The sequence below is a fragment of the Euprymna scolopes genome, chromosome 39 (assembly GCF_053919585.1).
Source record: "Euprymna scolopes isolate OS-2025 chromosome 39, ASM5391958v1, whole genome shotgun sequence".
Taxonomy (NCBI): Eukaryota; Metazoa; Mollusca; class Cephalopoda; order Sepiida; family Sepiolidae; genus Euprymna; species Euprymna scolopes.
In genome coordinates this window covers 36,913,687-36,936,597 of record NC_136520.1, presented here as the reverse complement: position 1 = coordinate 36,936,597, position 22,911 = coordinate 36,913,687, and the positions used below count along the sequence as shown (strand labels likewise).

Below are 22,911 nucleotides of genomic sequence, written 5' to 3'. Positions count from 1 at the left end.
CTAAGTGCAGCATCTGCCGGAACAGATGGTGTTTATTTGCTCCCCCACTGAGCAAATTAGGCACAAGGCCGTTTTTAATGTGAGGTAAAAACCAGCTCCCCTAAAAGGGGTCACTCTGGTTACCAAAAATAATAATTGTCCCAGTATAGAGGGTTTCCCCTCCATTGACTGGTACAAATTATCTTAAGTGCAGTATCTGCCGGAACAGATGCTACACTTTGCTCTTGTCCAAAAGGCCAAGAAAAGCTTAAAAAGCTAAGAACAGCATGTATTAACGACGGACCTTTGATGTTAACCAAGAAGGCCGAGCACGAAAGTGTTACGGACCGACTTGTAGAGTTGCTTGCACGCGACTAAGTAATTCCTCTTAATTGATCTTTCTTTTTAGGTGGTAATTTAAGGATATCTCCATATTAGGAATTTGCCAAACTAAATTAGAGCTTTTATTTAAATAAATAGAAATATGTTTGTATATTGCCAATAACATAGTACAAAAATGAAAATTGAATAGTCAGAAGCAAAGTTTTATTTGTCAGCTAAAATGATATATAGGTGCAACATAATTGTATATTTTAGAAAAAGATATAAATCTATTAAGGTTGAGAATTTATATAACATTTTAATTTTTTTTTTGTCAATTATTTTTTTATAACTTGTAATTTTTTTTTTTTTTTTCAGGTATTATATGCTAGTGACACTATTTTTTATACTAGTGGGTTCTGTGGAAACTCCACTGTTGTAACCGTGTATATATTATTCTAAGGATATCTGGTGCGAATGCAGACACCATGATATAATTGTATCAGTTTTGTTCAGACTGAAATATACTTATCTGAATACTCTGCTTAATAAAGCTTCAGAATATATCTGCTTATGAGTGTCTATCTCCAAAATTTTTGCAGAGGTTTGTGACATATGTCCATTCTATGACATAATTTCATTCCAGCACAAACACATAATCCATAATATTATTGTACCATCTTTGGACAGAACAGATACAAGACTTCTAGCTTGACCTGAAGGCCAAGAAATCGTTTTAGTTTGATTTTCATGTTCGACACACCATTAAATGAAATTCATAAAAATTGCTATTTTTGCCTTGCATCTTCAGCGATCGAGTGATCCCATCATTTAAAAAAAGAGATGAAGGTGATAATGTATGAACGTGAAATTCTTAGAATATTGTCGTCTATTTTGAATCGTTGTACTCTTCCTTATTGTTAGGATTGGTCACAATGTTTTCTCTTTATTTTATCTACGAGGATAGATTAGACGTGCGTAGTATCTTTGAATTGTAGGTGTGCCCCCCCCCCCCTTCCTTTTATTTTTTTTTTTTATAGCTCTGCTCTCTGTGAGAAATCTACTCTAAAACTTCTTGGTCTTTCTTTTTCATCAAATCTTTCTTGGAGTTCATATATCAGATCCGTTGCTCTTTCTGCTTCTCCTAAAATCTCTTCTCTCTATAACTCTAAACACTTTATCACACCTGAGGCTATTCTCTATCTCTACAAACCTACTATTAGACCATGTATGAAGTACTGTTGTCATATTTTGGGCTGATGAATCTCTATCCAATTTGAGGGTTCTTGGTAAGGTGCAGGAACATATCTATAATTTGATTCTTTCCAACCTTCTTATCTGAAACCACTCTTCCACAGATGTGATGTTGCTAGTCTCAGTCTTTTCTATAAATACTATTATGGCATGTGTCCTTTAGAATTGACTGATATAGTCTCTGCTTCCTTTGTTCCAGCTCGTTTGATATGTTGGTCTAGTGATCTCCATCAAATTACTGTTTTAATACATCATTGTCATACAGTTTCCTATTCCAGTAGCTTCTTTCCAAGAACTGCAAAGTTGTGGAACTCTCTTCCTGCTCCCTGTTTTCCTTTTGCTTTGATTTTTCAAGACTAAGGCTAATATACATCTTTTCATTTTTTCTTAGCTCTTTACATCAAGTGGTTTCAATAAACATCTTGGCCTTCGGGACAAGATCAAAGTGTAATATCTGTTCTTCAGATGCTGCACTTCTATTTCTTGTTCTCTTTCGGTGGAGGAGAAATCCTTCACGGCTGAGACAATTTTTATTTTTGTACCTTTTCTCCACGTTAAAAAACGACCCTGGTGTCTAACTCTGTCCCGTAGGGAGGCATAGTAAATAGGTACATCAAGTGGTTTCACACTTTGTCTGGCGCGATTTCCATAAAAAAAAAAAAGAAAAATGATTGCCTTTTAATTATATCTATCACATCTGCTTATGTGATGGCTATATGATTTTAAGTAGACATCAGGAAACTTGTTTAGATATATAAACTATGAAATTATATAAAAGTAGGATTTTTTTTTTTATTTTGTTTTATCTTTGATCCGTAGCATAGGAAGAGTAAAAAGTATGGAATAAAAAGAAACTTCTTATATATTTTCTTTTGATCGTCTCATTTTTAACATATTGTTTCAGCATATTTGCTGCATGTACCTTTTCAGTGTTTCAACTCTCTAAAACCTTAAATCAGTTTATACACTACACACAGTGCTTTAATCAAACTAAAACATTCTTACAAAATTATATCATTTAGCTCTGCCATATTTAACAAAAATGGATTAGAAGTTTTCAAATTTAATGTACAATTTTGCAACGTTTTATATATGAAAATTTTATATTCTATTAGTAGTAAAACTACAAATTAAAGAAGATTTGTCTGTTAGATTATTGTTTTAAGTTTAAAACTTCTCTTATTAGATATCTCAGGCCCCTCCCATAAGACATTTTTAGAACACTCCTTGCGTAAGATGTTCGAAGCCCCTGCCTCCCACTCGTGTCAGACTTCGAAGCCCCTGCCTCCCACTCGTGTCAGACTTCGAAGCCCCTGCCTCCCACTCGTGTCAGACTTCGAAGCCCCTGCCTCCCACTCGTGTCAGACTTCGAAGCCCCTGCCTCCCACTCGTGTCAGACGTTCAAAGCCACATTATTTTTTGTTTTTATAGATTTCAAAAAATCTTTTTGAAAATTTCTACGCATTTTACAGCAGAAACATAGCCTGTTTTCTTTATTTGCACTATTTTCTTCCAATCTTATGGCAGTTATTCTAACGACGCACGCATCTGGCCTCATTTATTGTGCTAATACTCATGTTTTGTTTACCTTGTTATCTTCCAGTGGCTGCCCCATCAACGAGAAATGCATTTGCGTCGTAAGTGTAACTTGGAAATTCTATCTGCTTTTCGGTTGAGGTTGAACAAACATGCAGATAAACATTCAACGTTATTTTTTTATGTATTTAAAAAAACAAAAAAAAACATTTAGATCAGTTCCCCCCCCCCCTCCTTCCTTTACAAACATCAGTTTTTTCCCCCATCCCAATTTATTATCTCCTATCCTCTTCATCATCACATTTGGAGTTTTGGTCCTTATTTACATAAATCACATCCCCATAATAAAATAAAGCGCCTTATTTTTTTACCTTTATTTAATAGCCTAGTTTTTGTAGTTAAAACTCCAATACTCATAAACTGAGATTCTTGTGCATTTTGGTAACAATTTGTTTTATTTTTATTTTGTTTTATTTGAATTTTCAATTTTATTTAACCCATTAAGTCCTACGCTATCTAAACATTTTATTATCGAGTCGAAACTTTTGTGTAATGACTAAAAATGGATTAGAATACGCAAATTGAAGAGTCATTTATTTTATTTAGAAAGCGAAATATTGATTCTCCTATAACTCAAACAATGGTTACATGTGATATATTTTAGAAATCAAGAGGCTATACATTCAAGATAAAAATTTACACATTATGCTAAGGAGCAAAGCAGTTCACACTAAAAAGTTACATTGTACTTTTGGCAATAAGTTAGTAGCTTACTATTGTGAGACTCATTTATATAAGTTCATACATCATCAAACAAACAGAATTCTAACAAATTTCACATGGATTTTTAAGTGTTTGAACGACTGTTGAGAAGTTGATGAATATAGACGAATTCTTCAGCAATACTGTTATATATTATCTTCTAGATTTTAAAAAGAAATTATTTTGTATCCTATTTATAAGACAGTGGGACCTAGCGAGTTAAAACAAATCTATATATCTATATTCATAAGGGGATATACATCTTTAAATATACATCTTTCTTTCGTTGGAATTTCTTAACCCATTTTATATATATATATATATATATATATATATATGAACGTGTCTGTGTACATTTCCCTACGCAATAACTCTCAATTTTTAGTCTACAGACTCAAAATTTGATATACAGGGTACTGAGATTTGGGAAAATCTATGTGATCAGTTTTCAGCTAGAAATTTGGCTGTTAAGGGGTCAAAGTTCAACGATTTGACCTTTGAGAACTCTACCAAACTTCTCCGACAATTTTGGGTCTAAACACTTGAAATTTTAGATATAGGTTCCTTGGACATGGGTCTAACTTAATAACTTGATTTGAGCCCAAAACAAATGTTATGGGGTCAAAGTTAAAAAAAAATTGTCCTTTTTTAATTGCTCAGCATACACTTCCAAACATCCGGGCACCCATGTTAGTATGATAAAGATATAAAAAATGATTTTACTTTGAGCCCAATTTTGGAGTTGAGATCACCGAAACAATGCTTGGATTAAAGTAAGTTAGTGGCTTACTATTGCAAGATTTGTTCATACATCATCGAACAAATAGAATTTTAACAAATTTTACAGGAAATTTCAAGTGTTCTGCCGTATTGTTATATATTATCTTATAGATTTTAAAAAGAAATTCTTTGGTGTCCTACTTATAGGACATCGGAACTTAATGGATTAATATTTGATGGCGTTTGGATCTCTTAAATGCTAAACTATGGTGAACAAACAAAACAATGGTTATGTAATTTGGTTGCTTAATATTCTATGAAACTATTTCTTGTTGGCCGAAACGTTGTGAAACAACATCTAAGAAAGATGAGGATAATAAAATAAAAAAATTAATAAATAATACTCATCTCAATAATGAATTCCAATTAAATAATGTTTCTTGTGACTTTGCAACTTTTATAAATTTCACTCAAATGTTAAAATAATTGTTTTTTTGTGTTTTTTTTTTTTGTTGTTACACTGTTGTAGTCTAATAAAATGACACACAAGATGGCTGAAACACATAATACTATCACGTATTGGGTTGACAACTAAGTTCTTAAATTGAAAATGCTTCATAAAATAGCAATAATGTTTACAATAAAAATAGCAATTAATGTTTACAACTGATTCCCAACAGTACGTCATTGGTAGAAAGAAAAAAGAAGGTACTTATACACTTTTGTTACTATGCTGAAATAATGTTATTATTTTGAAAGCTATTCTTAACATGAGGAGGGGAGGGTGTTTTGTAAGTATTCTGTGCTACGACTTAACAATTTATTTAAAAAAAAAAAAAAAGATATTGTGAAACTTGGAATTTACTTAAAAAAAAAAAAAAAAAAATTAAACCATTTAAAAATAGCGCGGTAACAGCACCAAAAGAAAAGATGGAGGTGTTGAAAATGTTCATTTATCTTAACTTGACATTCCATTTTTCTGATCTGAAAATGAACAAAAATTAATTTAACTCAAAAAGTAAACTAGATAATTTGTTCAAGTCATCAGCTCAAAGAAGGTTGTCGACCAGCATTAAGGAGGCCGCCTTTGGTGCCATGACGTGTGAGCTCGGTAGCATAGGTTTTACATCAGTTTTCCTTCTAGGTGGATGACCTGATCAGATCTGATGGTCCATCACACAAAGGGAAGTAATCCTGCACTTGGATTCTAAACCAGGTATTTCCCAAATATAATTCTCAAGAAAAAAAAAATAGATTCCAAAATTTGAGTAAAGTATAAAGAAAAAAAAGAAAAAATATGAGAAATTAGTTGTCAACCCAATAGTATTTGTTTAAAAAAAATAATGTAAGGTTTGTTATCAAAATGCAGAAATTCTAATAGTTTATGACTAATTATAAAAATTGACTTTAAAGAAAATAAGTTTCTTTTGTGACGGATTTGTAAAAAAAAAAAGCACCATTTTAATTTTAGAGATCGTTTGTATTTGACTTAAATTCCTTTAATTTTTTTTATTGTCATCTCACTAATCCTTCTTCTCAATCAATATACAGTAGAACCCCGGTATACAACATTAATCCATTCTGGGGTTGGGTTCGTAAGGTGAAATCGACATATAGTGGGACCTAAGGAAAATTTTATACAGTACATATTAAAAATTAGTAACGAGATACAGTACAGTATATAATACACGTCTATAATCAGATAACATTATAAATAACACTGTAAGGAAGAGCAAAAACCGTAACCAGGGGCCAGAAAAACATTGTATTTCACATCATAACCTGAAAGAAAAAAAAAAAAAAAAAAAAAAAAAAAAACAATGTATCCTAGGGCCATCGTATCCCGGGGTTCTACTGTACAATCTTTCACTTGGCATGGTATCAGTGTTATGTGATGATGATGATTATTATTACTCACTAAGGCGAACAAAGAATGTAATATCAAAACACTAGTTGAATTAACCGTCAACGCTAAGTGTCTTTTCAATTCAAAATGGTTCTTTTTTTAAATCTGTCAATATTTTATTAGAATAAAAACAGGTTCTTGTCCAAAATCCCCCCTCATATTAAAAACAAAAGAAAAATCTGTATAACGTACGTGCTTATGACGAAACAAAAATATCATATGCCAAAAATCACAAAGTGATCAAGTAGTTTTATTTTTATAAAGAAAATGATTTTTTAATGATTAATGGGAATTCGTAGGCATTACAATATAAATCTATTAAGTATGAATTATAAATCTTGCAAATTTTCAATTTGAGTTATCTCCCTGTTTTTTTTTTGTTTTTGTTTTTTTTTCTTCAAAATGGCAAGCTGGTCGGTCACTCTTTGGATGCTCATATTTTTTTTTTTTTATAAAACTAAGTGATCAATTTATGTGATTTTTTGAATTTCATTTCGTACATCATAAGATTTAAAAAACATTTTTTTTATATACAGAGGAATTCTGGACAGGAACTTGGTAGCAATGATAAATTAGTTTTTATGACTAAATAGATAACATTTATCGATAAGTAATGTTTTTGTTGAATTAGAGACACCAAAAATAAAGACTGTATTTTAAATTCACTACAACTTGTGACATGGTATTTATTGACAATAGGATTAATTTTCTTTTTGGGACAAATGCACCCTGGGATAATTTGCATACCTCTGATTATTTTTTAAAGACAACTGACAGATTTTAGATAGTGGTAAGTTTCTCCCCCTGCTTAGAAAAGAAATTCCCTCTCTTTTTTTTAATGCACAGTTTCCCATTATTAATAAAAGTGCTAACATTCTGCTGCCTTTAACTCAAACATTCGAACAAGGCATTGGCAAGGACTTTTTTTTTTTTTAATCGACCTAAATTTAGTGTTAGCTGTGAAAATGATTTAATTTAATTTCATAATTTGTAGAGTATGCATATTTCTGATTTTCAATTTATTCACACTTTAGAAAATTATCAACAAAATGATTTCAGTATCAGAGAAATAAGTTAGATTATTATATAGTAAGTAAACTAAATAATAATATAAATTAATTGTAGGTTGCTATCTATCAGTGTTGGGTCGATTAATCGGAAAAATTGGTAATCGGAATCAGAAAAATTTTTATGCCAAAACGATTCTTTTGTCTTTTTTTTTTAATTTGATTTAGTTTTAAACAAAATCTTGCACTGTTGCTAGTAATGATAAAAATAATAAATATTTATTGATTTCAAGCTATCAGTAAAACAAAAATTTATATATCATCCCCCACAAGTGTATTTAGTCCGTGTTTTTACAGTAATCGGGGGGGGGGGGCAATTTTATTAGTTAAGTATTTAGAGATTTATAAAGAATCGGAATTGGTAATTTAGTATGGGATTGCTAATTGTATTGGAATCAGGAAAAATATTAGAATTGTCCCATAACTACTATCTATATTATACTTTGCTTAGTCTGTCAGTCTGTCCATTCAACTTTTTCTTGGAAACTACTGGACTGATCTGACAAATTTTTTATAGATGTTTGCTATAAGGTGCAGTGAATTATGTATTATGGTATCTGTTTGATGCAGAGTTAAGTATTAAGTTTAGCCATCACAATATTTACTGGCTCATTTTTTTCTTTGAAATTACTGGGTTGATCTAACTGAAATTTTAATGGACCTTTATGATAAAGTGCAGCAAACTAAGTATTGCATATCCGTTCGATGCGCAGTAAGGGATTAATATTTAATACAAAAGTGAGTACAGATTTAACCATATTCAGCCATCACTTTGGCATAAAGCACTCATTCTAAGTCAACGAGCTATAACTTTTGTCCATTTTTGATGGGCTAAAAATTAATCATATATATATAGAACTCAATGTCTGTATGGGTTAGTTATATATATATATATATATATATATATATATATATAACTAAAAATTAGTCATATATATATATATAGAACTCAATGTCTGTATGTGTAGATAGTAAAAGGGATTAGTATATAATGCAAAAATGAGTACAAATTTAACCATGTTCAAACATCAATTTAGAATAAAACACTGTCTTTAAATAAACGGTTATAACTTTTGCTTATTTTAACTAGCTAAAATGTCTAGTTCATATTTCTTACAGTGCTATATGTATGCAGTTATACCGAATAGCTTCTAGTCGAATCACATTGACACATTGGTTCCCATTAGATAAAGTTAAGTGACATTATTGAACCCCTGGAGAATATGAGGTGATGCAAGCAAACATTACTCTGGTGTACAAATGAGTATCAGCAAAGAAGCATAACACGCATCACTGAAGAGGTTCAGACTGTGATTGAACACTAAACCATGTTAAAACGTCAGTTCGTATTAGATCATTAAAGTTAAACAACGTTGAGAACTATTCAGTACTTAAATGGGTGCCAATTTAAAAAATATGAGGTGATGTATACAACCACTCTATCCTGGTATATAAAAATATAACTGGTAACAGACTAGTGTCTTCTCATAGGGATGGATCGCTGAGGTGATCCATTGTGCTTAACTATGCAAGGTCAGGGATAAGTGCAAGAGTACTTTTTCAGGTTTAAAAAAGGGGCAGCCATAGCAGAAAGATTTAAATGTCCTTGCATTTACTAACAGGCAAGAAATTTTCTTTGGAAAGACATATTTCACTACAGGAAAATCTTAATCTGTGCCCCCCCTCACCCCACCACCATGCATCCACTTTGAAAATTAGTTGAACTGTTTAATTGCTTTGTGTCTACAGTTTTAGTTTTTTGTTCCCCCCCCCCATATTGCAGCCATTTTCAGGGTTTTTTCTTTTTTTTTTTTTTAATTTTTTTATCAGTATTTAAAAAAAGAAATTTGTGTTTTTGTACAGAATTCCTCCTATATTAAAGAAACAAAAATAAAGATACATATGTATAATGCCTGTCGTCATGACTAATATGCCAAAAATCACGTAAATTAATCAAGTAGTCTTTATTTTTAAATATGAAAAGCAAATTTTATGAGTAACTGAAGAGTGTCCATCTTGTCCGCTATTTTGATAACAAGCTGAAAAAGAAAAAACAAAAGGAGATAATTCAAACTTGCAAGATTTATTTTGTAATGCCTACAAATTCCCATAAATAGCTTAAAAATGATTTTCTTTATAAAAATAAAACTACTTGATCAATTTACCTGATTTTTAGAATATGAAATTTTCGTTTCATTACATCATACAGAATTTTCTCGATTTTTTTTTTTTTTTTTTTTTTTTTTTTTTTTTTTAAATATGGAGAAATTGTGGGCTAGAACCCAAGTTTTTTTTTTTTTTTTTTTTTTTTCCCCCAGTGTCATTTGATAAAAGTTCTCATTGTTTTAGATTTACACTACCATCTATTTCTATATATTAGTATGATAGAAATGAGGAAATGTAATGTAAACAGCACAAACAATACAATATATTATAGTTATTTAATCTAACATATAAAGTTATCTTGTCGGATTTTCACAGTTAGACCCAAATAGCATCTAAGCTGACAAATTTACTTCTGACTAACCAATTTTCATTTGTTATTGCCAATTTATTTTTTAAATTATTTGATCTAACCCAGACAACTGCTAATCTGAAACATTTAAAATAATCATCTATAAATAAAAATGAGCAAGGGGGGATAATTCATATTTTAGATTGAAGAATCTAATAGTTTAAAATTGAAAACAAATATAAATTTAAAACTGTCATGATTTCACTGTATCTGAAGTAATAATCAAGGATATTCATAAATGCAACATAAAATCTTTTTCTTTAATTTCAATTATTAAAAATTTAAATATTTTTTTTTATAATAAATATATTGTATCTCTAGTTGTGCAAATTCAAGATTAATTATGTGACTTGGATTATGAATTTTTCATTAACTATGAAATGAGGCCTACCCTTTTTTTTCTTTCTTTGAACAAAAAAAATTTCCCTTATGTTTGATATGTTTATTTAAACATGGAATGTCTTTTTTCTTTCTTTCTTTTTTTTTTTTTTTTTTTTTTTTGTGCTTGTCTGGATTTCCCCCTATATTAAGAAAAAAATTTTTTTTTTTTTTAAATCTGTACAATGTACATATTCATAATGGAAAGAAAATATCATTCACCAAAAATCATGTAAATTCATCAATTATAGTTTTATTATAACAAAAATCATTTTTAAGCAAATTTAAGTTTTTCCAATGTCCCCATGTTAAAAATGGCTTTTCTATAAATTTGAATTATTTGGAGATCTCTCCTTTGTTTTCAGCCCATTTTTAAAATGACGTTGCAATATCATTGCTATTCACTTATCCACAAAATTTAATTTTCTTGTTTAAAATAAAACTATTTGATCAATTTACATGATTTTTGGTGTATATTTTCTTTGTCACCAGTGCATACATCATACAGATTTTTAATTTTTTTGATATAGGGGGAATTCTGCATAAGCACAAAATTTGTTTTTACTAATATGTTTGTTTTTAAATTTGCAAAAAGTGCTAAATTCACCTGATATGGGGTGCGTTACCTATGTTCTTTAACAGATTTATTTTTACTTATTCTGCCTCGTTGGGCATCTTTGATTTTCATTAATAACCTCGTTTGAAGTTTTTATCCCTTTCCCATCCGAACTATTAATCAAAAAAAGGTTTCATTTTTAATTTTTTTCCTTAAAGTACCGGTAAAATAAAAAAAATTAATCCATAGCTATTCGTATTATTTGGATTCTTGAGTGTTCACTTTTCGATCAATGTAACCTTTAAGCTTCAACTCTGGGAATCTTTCTGTCTAAATCTGGAATTTTGAATGGAACGTTTTATTTAATCCACGAAGTAGCATGCTCGTGTTTCAGGCAGATTCTGGAGTTTAACAGAAGCCGAGTTTGACTAGATAGACTTGAATAAGGTCACAGGTTACATCGACTGAAATGTCGTGCTTATAGCACTTTAAGATGAGAACAGTAGTCCGATGAAATTAAATAATACGAATAACCAATCCTCATTTCAAAATTTCAGAACCTTAATCCTAGCTACCAGAACTATAAGATACTCAAGTACTTTATCCACTACGTCACCGGTCGGTAAGCTACCTCCTTGGATTAAATAAAGGGCTCCATTCAAAATTCTGTGTTTGATGGTAAGATTGCTGACTTTGACAGTAAGATTTCAGAGTTCAACAAGATACACCTGAAGAAAGTCAAAAGGTACATCAATCAAAACGTTGTGAAAATAACATTCAAGATGAGAACAGTAGCCCGAATGAAACTAAATAATATAAATAACCGATCCTTATCTCAAAATTTCGGAACCATAATCCATAGCTACAAGAACTATAAAATTTTCAAGACAGCTCATGTCTGCTATTCAGAATTATGCAACAACCTAGGAAAAGCATGAGATATCATATGACGAGTTGATTTTGTAACATGTATGGAAAGTGGGATGATGAAAAAGGAAAATAAGCTATATATATTTACCAGGGGATCACCATTTATCAAGACTGAAGGGCTACTTGAGGATAAAAGTTAATGAGTATCGTGTAAACTGTAAAGCAACACTGTGATGACCCGTAATGGTGGAACTTGGATTAGGGTTTGGTTATTTAAAAGGACAGCTCAACAAGAACTTATTTACATTAGATTTAAAGACTACCCTGGGAAGCAGCCCTGCAATATTGTGTTCCACAGATGGACAATTCTTGGTAATGAAACTTTGCTCATGGAATTTTCATTTTGTTTTAGGCACAGATAGAGATTGAGGGAAATTATTGCTAGTTGTTGCTGCTAGACGAGTATTTGTTGGGAATGTTTTGCAAGGAATGGTGACTATAGATTGAGGCTCAGTTTAGAGAGCTTCACCACATGCATGAAAACAAAATTTTGCCTCTTTTCACATTCTTGGACCAGTCAGAAGTGACACACTTGTCTTAAATCTTACCTCATCTCTGTGGTGGTGATTGCCTTCTTGTATAAATCCGTGAACACTGTAATTTGAAAAAAAGAGATTATCTAAGTTTTTATGAAGTTCCTCTGTCCTCTTTTTACGTCGTTTGCGCAAAGCTAAATTAAGCTAAATGTAACTCGCATTTGATCCCCTTGTGTCAATGATTATCAAATTAGTTTAGGAGTGAATCTTTTATATTAAAATATATAAACATATATTGATAATGCTTATCCTTTGATGAAAAGCGCTTATCTTTGAAAGTCTATAGGTTAAGGTCTTTTTTTTTTTTTTTTTTTTTTTTTTTTTTATATATAATTCCTTGCTTGAATTTTTGATGGATCAATAAATATTGTAATTTATTGAATTTTATTTTTCATCATCAATTTTCCCTCCCTCTCCCTCTCTCTCTCTATATATATATATATATACAAATATATATATATATATATATATATATATATATATATATATATGGCAATTAGGATCTTCTATATTACATCCCATAGGGAATCATCAGGCTAGAATGCATGGAATTCATGTTACCTTGTGTTTCTATTTATATATATCACACACATACTGTTCTACCAGCCAACCAATCAGATTCGTTCTTACTCATACCAACAAACTTTTTTATTTATCAGCCAATCGCCAGGTTCCACTTAAACAAGGTTCAGCTACTTCTATTTCCTGTTCTATTGGTGTGTTTTGTATAGGCGACACGCTTTTTTATGGGGTAAAACATGAAAGATTTTGTGTAGCTTAATTGCCATATATTTATATAAATTACTATTTAGATCTACTTGCATATTAAGCACTTTTGAGATAAATACTGAAAATTGACACAAACATCTCTTTATAACATTTTATGTTTATACATTATATATATGTGTGTGTGTGTGTGTGTTTTAACAATCAAAACATCAAAGAATGGATTGATAGCAACAAATAATGTATTTCATCGTTTGTTACAATTGCCTTTTGGTCAAGGTCAGAGTGTAGTATCTGTTCTTCAGATGCTGCACTTATATTTCTTGTTCTCTTTCGGTGGAGGATCAGTCCTTCACGACTGAGACAATTTTTTATTTTTGTACCTTTTCTCCACGTTAAAAAACGACCCTGGTGTCTAACTCTGTCCCGTGTGGAGGCATAGTAAATAGGTACAATTGTTTCAAGACCATTCGGACAAATTCAAACCCTATATCGTTCGAAAAGTTTCACAAGAAAGGCCTTTCATCAGACGTTGTGAAAAAAAAAGACTTTTACAATGAACAATAATGGAATCCATTTCCCTTTTAAGGAAAACTATGAGAAAAATTTTTACCTTCATCTCTTTTTTTCCAAGGTTTTTTCTTTTCTGTTTGTGAAAGATTTTTATATTTACCTATTTTCGTATCTCTATTTTTTAAAAATTTCAATCGAATTATCATTTAACATTGCCACCAATTACCTATCTTCACTTAATGTTCACTCTGACGAAGTGCAAGCACTTGTGCCCCCACGGCATAAATACCCCTGACAAACCCGACAAGCAGCTAAATCCCACCTCTAAACAGTAGAAATCGCTATATGTAAGAGAGCTTTCTACTCCAGTAGTTTCTTCCCCAGAACTGCTAGACTTTGGAATTCCATTCCGGCTCCCTGCTTCCCCAACTGTACTGACATGCAGAAGTTCAAGTGTAACGTGAACAGACATCTTACTGCCCAACTCCTTACATAGTACCCCTGATAGTAGCCCCCTACACCAAAGTAACAATGTGCCTTGTTTGGGGTGAAAATGTAATAAAAAAAAAAAAAAAAAAGATTTAAAAAAATATATATATTTTTCTCTAATTTATTAAATTAAATTACATTATTTCTTTATTTTATTTTATTTATTTTTTCTATTCCGGACTAATCAGCTATGTTCCTGACATTGAATTTGTCCGAATGGTCTTGAAACAATTGTAACAAACGATGAAATACATTATTTGTTGCTATCAATCCATTCTTTGATGTCTTGATTCTCTTAAAACACACACACACACATATATATATATATATATATATATATATATATTTAATGTGTGTATGTATGTATGTATATATATATATATATAACATAAAATGTTGTAAAGAGATGTTTTTGTATCAATTTTCAGTATTTATCTCAAAAGTGCTTAATATGCAAGTAGATCTAAATAGTAATTTATATAAATATATGGCAATTAAGCTACACAAAATCTTTCGTGTTTTATCCCCATAAAAAAGCGTATCGCCTATAAAAAAATTTTTGGATATTGCTATTGCTGCATCTCTCTCTCTCTCTCTTTCTCTTTTCCCCTTGTGGACTCTGGTGGTATTACTGCTGCGATACCTCTTCTCAAAGCTTGCTTTGTATGCTATTCTATTTCATACTTTACATACATACTCCACTGATTGTTATGTTCAGGGGGATATTAACATGCTTAATGTTTGGCATATATACTTGTTGAAGAATTGAAATAATATATATGTGATATGTCCCACAAAAACGATATATTTGTTTCAAGTAGCTGAGTGTTCATGGCAGCAGTATTTGAGTAATAGTCTTGTAGGTTGCCTTACTGAATAAGTATTTATGGTCCGAGCTGGTATAACCTTAACATGAGGCTTCAGCACATCTGGAGATGTCTCTCCCAGACAGCTCTACTAGGCAGTATTTATGGCTTAATCAGACAATCATATTCTTGTGAGAAAGAACCTGAATGTACTCCTGATCATTACATCAGTGTTATATAATCTGGCAAATAAATGGATCTCTGGAATGTTTGGTATGAATAATTTCTAATATACATCTTTTTGTATATATATTTAATATGTCAAGACATTTTGTAGGTATCTCTTTACAGTTTGATAATGCTAAGCACTTATAAGCATGGAAATCTCTCTATATTTCCATCTTGTGAACTTTCAGCATATCAAAACTTTGGTACATTTTTTTACAGATCGGTTTCATTATGCAGAAACAAACAATTATTATTATGCCAATATTGAATCTTTATATATATATATATAAAATATGAGAGAGAGAAGTAACAAACAATATCCAAGAATTTAGATGTTTATCATACAAAATATATGTCAATGTTAAATTTTATTCAGATTTATATTTATTCAAAAATAGCAATAAAATATAAAATAATTTCTTTAAATATTGCATGGGAGAACTTCCTTGTATTTCAATAATGCTTAAGAAATATGAGTAGATATCTATAAGTCATAAAATATAGAGAAATACTGTCAAACTATTAAAACCGAAAAACCATTAGCAATCTAAAATATATATATATATATATATTATATGGAACATGTTTGAAAAAAAACAAAAAATTATCAGATCAAAATTATTCTATTTACTTCACATTAAAAAAGAATGCATCTTCCTACTGAGATATAGTGGGCTATTGCAATTAGGAACCAGATTAAAGAGGGTTTGTTAGTGCAGAATTATGCAGCAAGATGTTTATTCACATTATATTTAAATTTCTGCATGTTGATACGATCAGAGAGACAGGGAACAACGAAGGAATTCCAAAGGCAAGCAGTTTGTGAAAAGAAGCTATGAGAGTAAAAAAAGTTTTCTAGCATTTGAGGACTTCTGCGGTGAAGGGGTGGGATTTTGCTGCCAGTCAGTTGAGGCAGGAGTAAAAGTGTATGTATGTTGGGGCATATTCCTTGAAAGTACTCGTAAAATAATAAGCACAGGGATACAACATTGCAGTGACGGGTCTAGTTCGGTAGACAGTGTAGAACATGTACAACATAATTACGCTGACACACCGGTTCGTGTTAGATCACCAAAGTTTTGAGCCTGGTCAGTAGCAGATGGTCAAGCATTTGGGATTACCAGGTGCTGTATGTATGAGGACATCTATATCTCTCTGCAAGAAATCCTAATGTTGTCATGTCCCTTAACTTTGATATACATACAACTGGGGACCACTTGTGAATTCATTATTCCCTTGACACTTTCTCTTTTGGAGGAATTCGGTTCAACTCGCCTAGTGCAAAAACCATTAAGTTAGAAACTTTTTTTTTTGTACTTGTGAAAGAAAGGATATCGTATCTATGTATAAATCGAAATAAGCATTATTTGTAAAATTTAAATGGAGATACGTCAATTTGTATCTGATACTTAAAGCCTTTTAAATATCCAATGGTTAGAAAGTAATGCATTTTTTTTTTTTTTTTGTTTTTTAGACAACTATTAACAAGTTTTATCTTGTTCATAAAGAAACCAAAATGCATTCTGGTGGATTTAACTTTGTATTTTTATAAATAGGATTTTTTAAATTAGTTTTATTTTACACGACTACATTTTAATTTCAATAAATATTTGATTAACAGTAAATTTTATAAAAAATATTATTCAATATATATAATTATCAAAATTGCACATGAAGTTACGTTGTGAATTTTTTAGATGACGATTGATTATTCGTATTCTTTGGACTTATTGTTCTCATCTTGAGTGTTATTGGTACAATGTTTCAGTTAATGTAAGCGCAGACCTTCTTCAGGTGTATCTTGTTGAATTCTGGATTCTTTATGTTGAATTCTGAAATCCATACGGAATTTTGAATGGCATCTTTTTATTTAACGCCATGTCTTTCCTTTGGCCATGACTGGGTAGAAGTCCTTGCAGTTGTATTTATGGGTCACCTGCACTGAGAATTGAACCTTCAATCTCTAGGAATGTAACTTTTACAACTGGATTTCACCAAGTATCCTTATGCAAATAACAGTCAACTTGAGAACACTTCCTTGCCTTCGGGACAAGATCACAGTGTAGTGTCTGTTCTGATGCTGCACTTAATCTTTTACATCCTCGGTCAGTGGAGGAGAAATCCTTCTAGACAGAGACAATCTTTATTTTTGTTCCTATCCAGAATGCCCGTTTTTGGGGAGTTGGATTTTCCCGACATTAAAAACCGACTTTGTGTTTAATTCTACCCTCGTGGGAAGGCAAGTAAATAGGAACACTCAACATGAGAACAGTAGTCTGAAGAATCATAACTATGCGTACACGTAAAGTTGTATCATAATTTTTATGATATAAAGTTTGACTAATGTATTTAGCATTAATGAAATAAATATTAAAGAATCAATCCAATAAATTTTAATGTTTTTTAGCTGAATATATATATATATATATATGATTTTTTTTGTTTTTTTTTTGTTTCTGATAAAATATGCCTTTTCAATTTCACTCTTTGTGTATACCAATCCCTTTTGTTTAGAAGCTCAATGTTTGTTAAATATAACAGAGCATATATAAAATAACACTACAGTTTACCAAATTTCCACTACTAACGACTACTACGATATTTTCCCATTGATAACTTGATAAGTGGTGATTCCTTTGTAAAAATTTAAAAAAAAAAAAAAAAAAAAAGATTAAATTCCAAATATTTATTTTTCTTACCGAACTATTCTTTCAGCATATCAAAATTTTGGTACATTTTTTTTTTTTTTTTTACAGATCTGTTTCCTTATACTGAAGCAATCATTTTGTTTATGTCAATATCTCATCTTTTCATGTGTATACTCCTCAGAATAATATAAAATTTTTGCTTAGAAAGAAATATACATGAAAATAGAAAAAAGAAATTCCATAGAAAACTTAGTAGTGCATATTAAAGTAACTAGCTTGGTATCCAATATATATATATATATAGTGTGTGTGTTTCAGGTGAAATAATCAATTAATTATTCTAATTTCTGATTCTACCACACCTGCCCCCAAAGATCAATAATTTTATGAAACATTTTAAAACAGACGTGTTTTAAACATATGTCATTCTCCATATGAAGACATCACATTGATGAATGGAAAAATTCACACCTAGCATTTAGGTAAAATGCTTTTCTATAAAAACAGTTGAATTCATTCAAAGTATCGCAAATCAAGTAAACATATAAATGACATTGCATGTATTTAGAAAGCATGTTCCATTCAGGCAAATCTTGTTAAATAATTGTTGCTTAATAACGTTGGCCTGCATATATAATTTCAGATATGTATACATTATAAAGTAATACTACATATATTTTTCAGTGTTTACTAAAAAAAAAGTGGTCAAAACGTCAGTAGAGCTTAATAGTAGTATGAAATTTTATTATATAGTAATAGTATTATTCTTACATAAAAGTAGATACAAGTAGGTAAATTAGCTGAAAAGAGTTACTTTTTCTCTAAATGCTCAGAGACATTAAGATATGTTCGAATCAGCATACAGTGATACGAGTGAGAAAAATACAAATGTAGTATAGAGATAGATGGACTATGTGTTAATTTGATTATAAATTATGACTAATTAGGACAATTACAACAATTTTTTTTTTTTATTTTAGACATAACCCAATTTCATAATTAAGGCCTATTTTAGCATTGATTTTTGTGTTTTTCTTAAAGTATATAGGATAAAAAGCTTTATGGAAGCAAACATTAATAGACTTGCATTTCATATAATAAATAGATATAAAAAAAAAAAAAATGAAAACCGGTAATGTATTGAGGGGGTGGAGAGTGTAAGCTACAGAAGTAACATCTCAAATATGAAAACAAATAAAAACAAAAAAATGAAAATTTGCAAAAGAAAAAAGTTTTCATATATAAGCAGAATGGATATTGAGGTGTTCAAAATATTTCTTTATTATTATTTTAGTTTATTTAAAAGTAATCCACCAATGAAGTAGGTCGAAGCTATTATTTTTTTATAATGAAATCATACAAGATAGATTCAAAAGTTATGGTTCTAAGATATCTTATAAACATTTACGACTCGTAGTTATCATAAAATATATGGAATAACATTCTGACCAAAAGCTGAGGATAAGTTTGTTGAAAGCTGAATAAATTAAAATGCATATTTTTGTTTTAAAAACTGATAAGTATTAAACAATGGAAGGAGATAAGATATCTGGTAAAAGATAGGATCCACTTCATTAATTTTTTTTTTTTTTTTTTTTTTTTTTTTTTTTTCAAAAGTTTTTATTATCCCCAGCTATGAGTCACAATGTTATACTATGTATTTTTGAATAAAGTTGGCTTAATTTCTTTTAAAAAATTTTTTTCTGAAAATCCAACATTCGTCAACAAGCTTCTAAGTTATGCTTCTTAGCATTATTGATTATGATAGGAAAAGAAATATAGATAGTTGTTTGAAAAAAAAAAAAAAAATGCTTTCAAGTAAATTAGAAATTATATTTTACCTTGTTTTTTTAATTCTTTATTTGAATATTGTATTATCCACACTCATTTGGTGATGATTATACTTATTTTATGACTTTTGTTTTTAGTATTATTTTAAAAATTAAATAAGGTAGTATCAAATTCATCATTACTGCTGTCTTTTTTTTTTTTTTTTTTTCTTGATAGACATATTCCAAATTTTAACTTCTTTCACATAGAATACTTGACTATAGTGGTCTTTAAACTTTATTAAATTAAAGACAGAAATTATTTATGTCAGACAGTTTAAAATTTAGAGCCTTTGAAATCTCTTTCAAATTGTCATGAAATAAACAAATACCAGTCATTTTAAAAAAAAAAAAAAAAGTTAAAATGGTTTTTACATTTGCCATCATATTTTGTTTGTGCTTTGAAACCAAACGGAAACAGCAATTTTTGATTGTACTTCTGCTGTGTCGAAGAACCACTACTCATGACTTTTTTTTTCTTTTTTTTAATTTTTTTTATAGCATATAAATTTTATTCCAGGTATAGGTTTGTTTATAAAGGTTGCGCAAACAATCCTATTACTGTTAGAGTATTTTTATAATAGTGCTCAGTAACAAGTAGAGCCTTATATTTTATTTAGTATCATGTTTTTATTATCTATGCAAACATATCTTGCCCATATCATGTTCGAATAAATAAAAGTATGTGTGTATATATATATCCTACATAAGATATACTAAAATGGTGAAAATATTTTTATTAAAAAAAAAAACAAAAAAAAAACAGTCTTAAGACAAAAAATTTCTGTATGTTTTATTGTCATTTTATTTTTCTCCTGTCTTTTACCAATTCTACAGAGGAACAAATGGAAACTGAATTTGGAACCCCCCCGTTCTTGGAATGTATTTGAATTTATCTTGTACCTTTATGTTTTCCGCCGACCATCATTCTTGCTCATTGACATTCATTGTGCACCTCCTTGCACTTTCTGGCCGAAATAAAAGCTTTCCACAAGTGTTGCGTTGTTTTCTCACTCCATAACACTTAGTCAGTCACTCTACCTGAACCATAACCCACTGCCATGTAAACACACGTAATCTCAGAATCAAAGCATATTATTCCATATTAATAGTTGCCATTAAATATGATGGCATCTTTTCTTTTTTTTTTTTTTTTTACATTGTTTCATAACAAACCTGCAACTTTTATAATTCATTTAGAAAAAAAAAAAGTTCCTTCCCCAAAATACTGATATTTTCAGTCAGACCTAAATAGCAGTTAAGCTGACAAAAATCAAAAGTTGCTTCTTTTATTTCATTTGTTATTCTTGTACCAGGTTATTGGCAGTATAACTAAGTACTAAGCTACACAATTTATTTTAAATATGATTTAGTCCGACCCCGACATCTGCATTTTATTTTATTTTTTTTTTTATAAATAATCCCGAGAATAAAATGTCACTAAGGGAGATGACTCCTATTAGATTAAAGGATATAATAATAATATACTAATGTTTCAGTCAATTAATGCTATCATTCATTTGGATATACATATTGAATGACCTCCCTTACTTAGTTTTTTTACATAGAAGCAAACATTTATTGGAGCAGAAAGCATAGTATGTATTAGAAGAGGCTAGCACGGTGACTCAGCATTGCCTGGAGCAAAAATGCAACATCTTTCCATTAAAATTTTTATCTCTATCTTTCTTTTCTTTTCTCTAACTCCGGTTTCTCCCTCCTTCTCTTCACCCCTTTCTTCTCCGCTCAGTCTTTCTCTGGACATACACACAAACAACTTGATTTTATAGATTCCTTGAGGAATGAGTCGATATAAAAGAATTAACATCTTAATTTAAAAAAAAAGAAAATTAATTCTTTTTAGTTATTGCATAATCTGGCTGGAAAATCGCCCCGCACTACCACCCCACCGGCAAAATCTGCACAAATTTACGATCAAAGAATGAACATATTTTTCTAAATTTTAGATATTATTTATCCGGGGCAATGCCCCCCCCCCCCAAAAAAAAATCAACTTTGTGGGGGTCTGTTTTGTCGTTGAGTTTTAGCTATATATTTAAACATACACACAGATAACTATTCTTCAGATTATAGATAATACTACTACTTCAGTCAGCTGATGTTAATTGATGCTAACATTTGCTTTTATATATACTGAATTACTTCCTTTAAATGTTACATGCAAAGGAATTGCCATTTGTACATATAGATATTAAAACAGATACAAAGCACATACTCTTATATTAGATATTTCAACATGTTGTATTAAATAAACATGGTTATACTTTCCATTGTATTTGAAAACTGCTCAATACAGAGTTTTATTAATGATGATGATGTGGCAGCAATGTCTTCTATCGTTTGAGCATGCTGCTCATTGCCTTGGAGGAGACTTTATTCATGATGTAATCGTCACTACTGGTCACCATAGACAGCTGAGGACCTGATCGACTACAGTCAAGGAAGACTTGGTTGAGCTTTTAAGTCTACTGGTGGTCTGTTTTTGACGGTGGAATCTTATTTGATTAGCTATTTTGTGCAACCTTTCTCAGGACCATTATGCATGGACCGTCATGATTTAAGATGCACTGCCGATCTAAGAAGCTGACTCTATCCAACTAGGGTGAATACCGTTGCAACAATGTGTATGTGTGTATATATGTGTCTTAATGATACTTTGGTCAAAACTAGTTTATTATATTTAAAACATTACATTAAAACACAAGGGTCTTTGGCCTTTTTTTCTCCGTTCTACAGCATATGTTCTAGATGGCCTCCATTTAGCTTTTTTTTGGGGGGGGGGTCACCCTGTGTGTGTATATATATATATATATACACGCACACTCACATTGTATCGTTGTAGTTTCCTAAATGTAAATCTTATGAAACTGGTGTTCATCAAAAAGTGCTCAATCGCAACCAGAGCGTAATTATAGTATGTTTATTTCTGCAATTCCTTTAAAGGAGCAGCGTTTCAGATATATATATACTTTCAGTGATATTAGTGTGTATATTTAGATAAGACTACAATAATTATTTAACAGTTTATGAATATTATTTGAAAGAAAGGCAAAAATCATTCCAGATGTTTCTGAAAATCTTTTTAAAAAGATATTTTAGAAATTAGATCATTCACCATTTCATAAATTTGGATCACTTCATTTAACAAAATAAGTTCTAGAATAGAAATTCTTAACAAAAATATTTGACCC

At 30.3% G+C, this 22,911-nt stretch overlaps 1 protein-coding gene across 1 annotated transcript in view; it reads left to right on the top strand.

Moving 5' to 3' along the window:
* Window positions 1-20,696, top strand: part of LOC145263751 (uncharacterized) — a 209,758-nt gene extending 189,062 nt beyond the window's left edge. The window contains exons 11-12 of the mRNA XM_080120769.1: window positions 3,158-3,191; window positions 20,537-20,696. Coding sequence (XP_079976895.1) covers window positions 3,158-3,191; window positions 20,537-20,555 — 53 coding nt within the window. The 3' untranslated portion in view covers window positions 20,556-20,696. The remainder of the gene's footprint in view (window positions 1-3,157; window positions 3,192-20,536) is intronic.
* The last annotated feature ends 2,215 nt before the right edge of the window (window positions 20,697-22,911 follow it).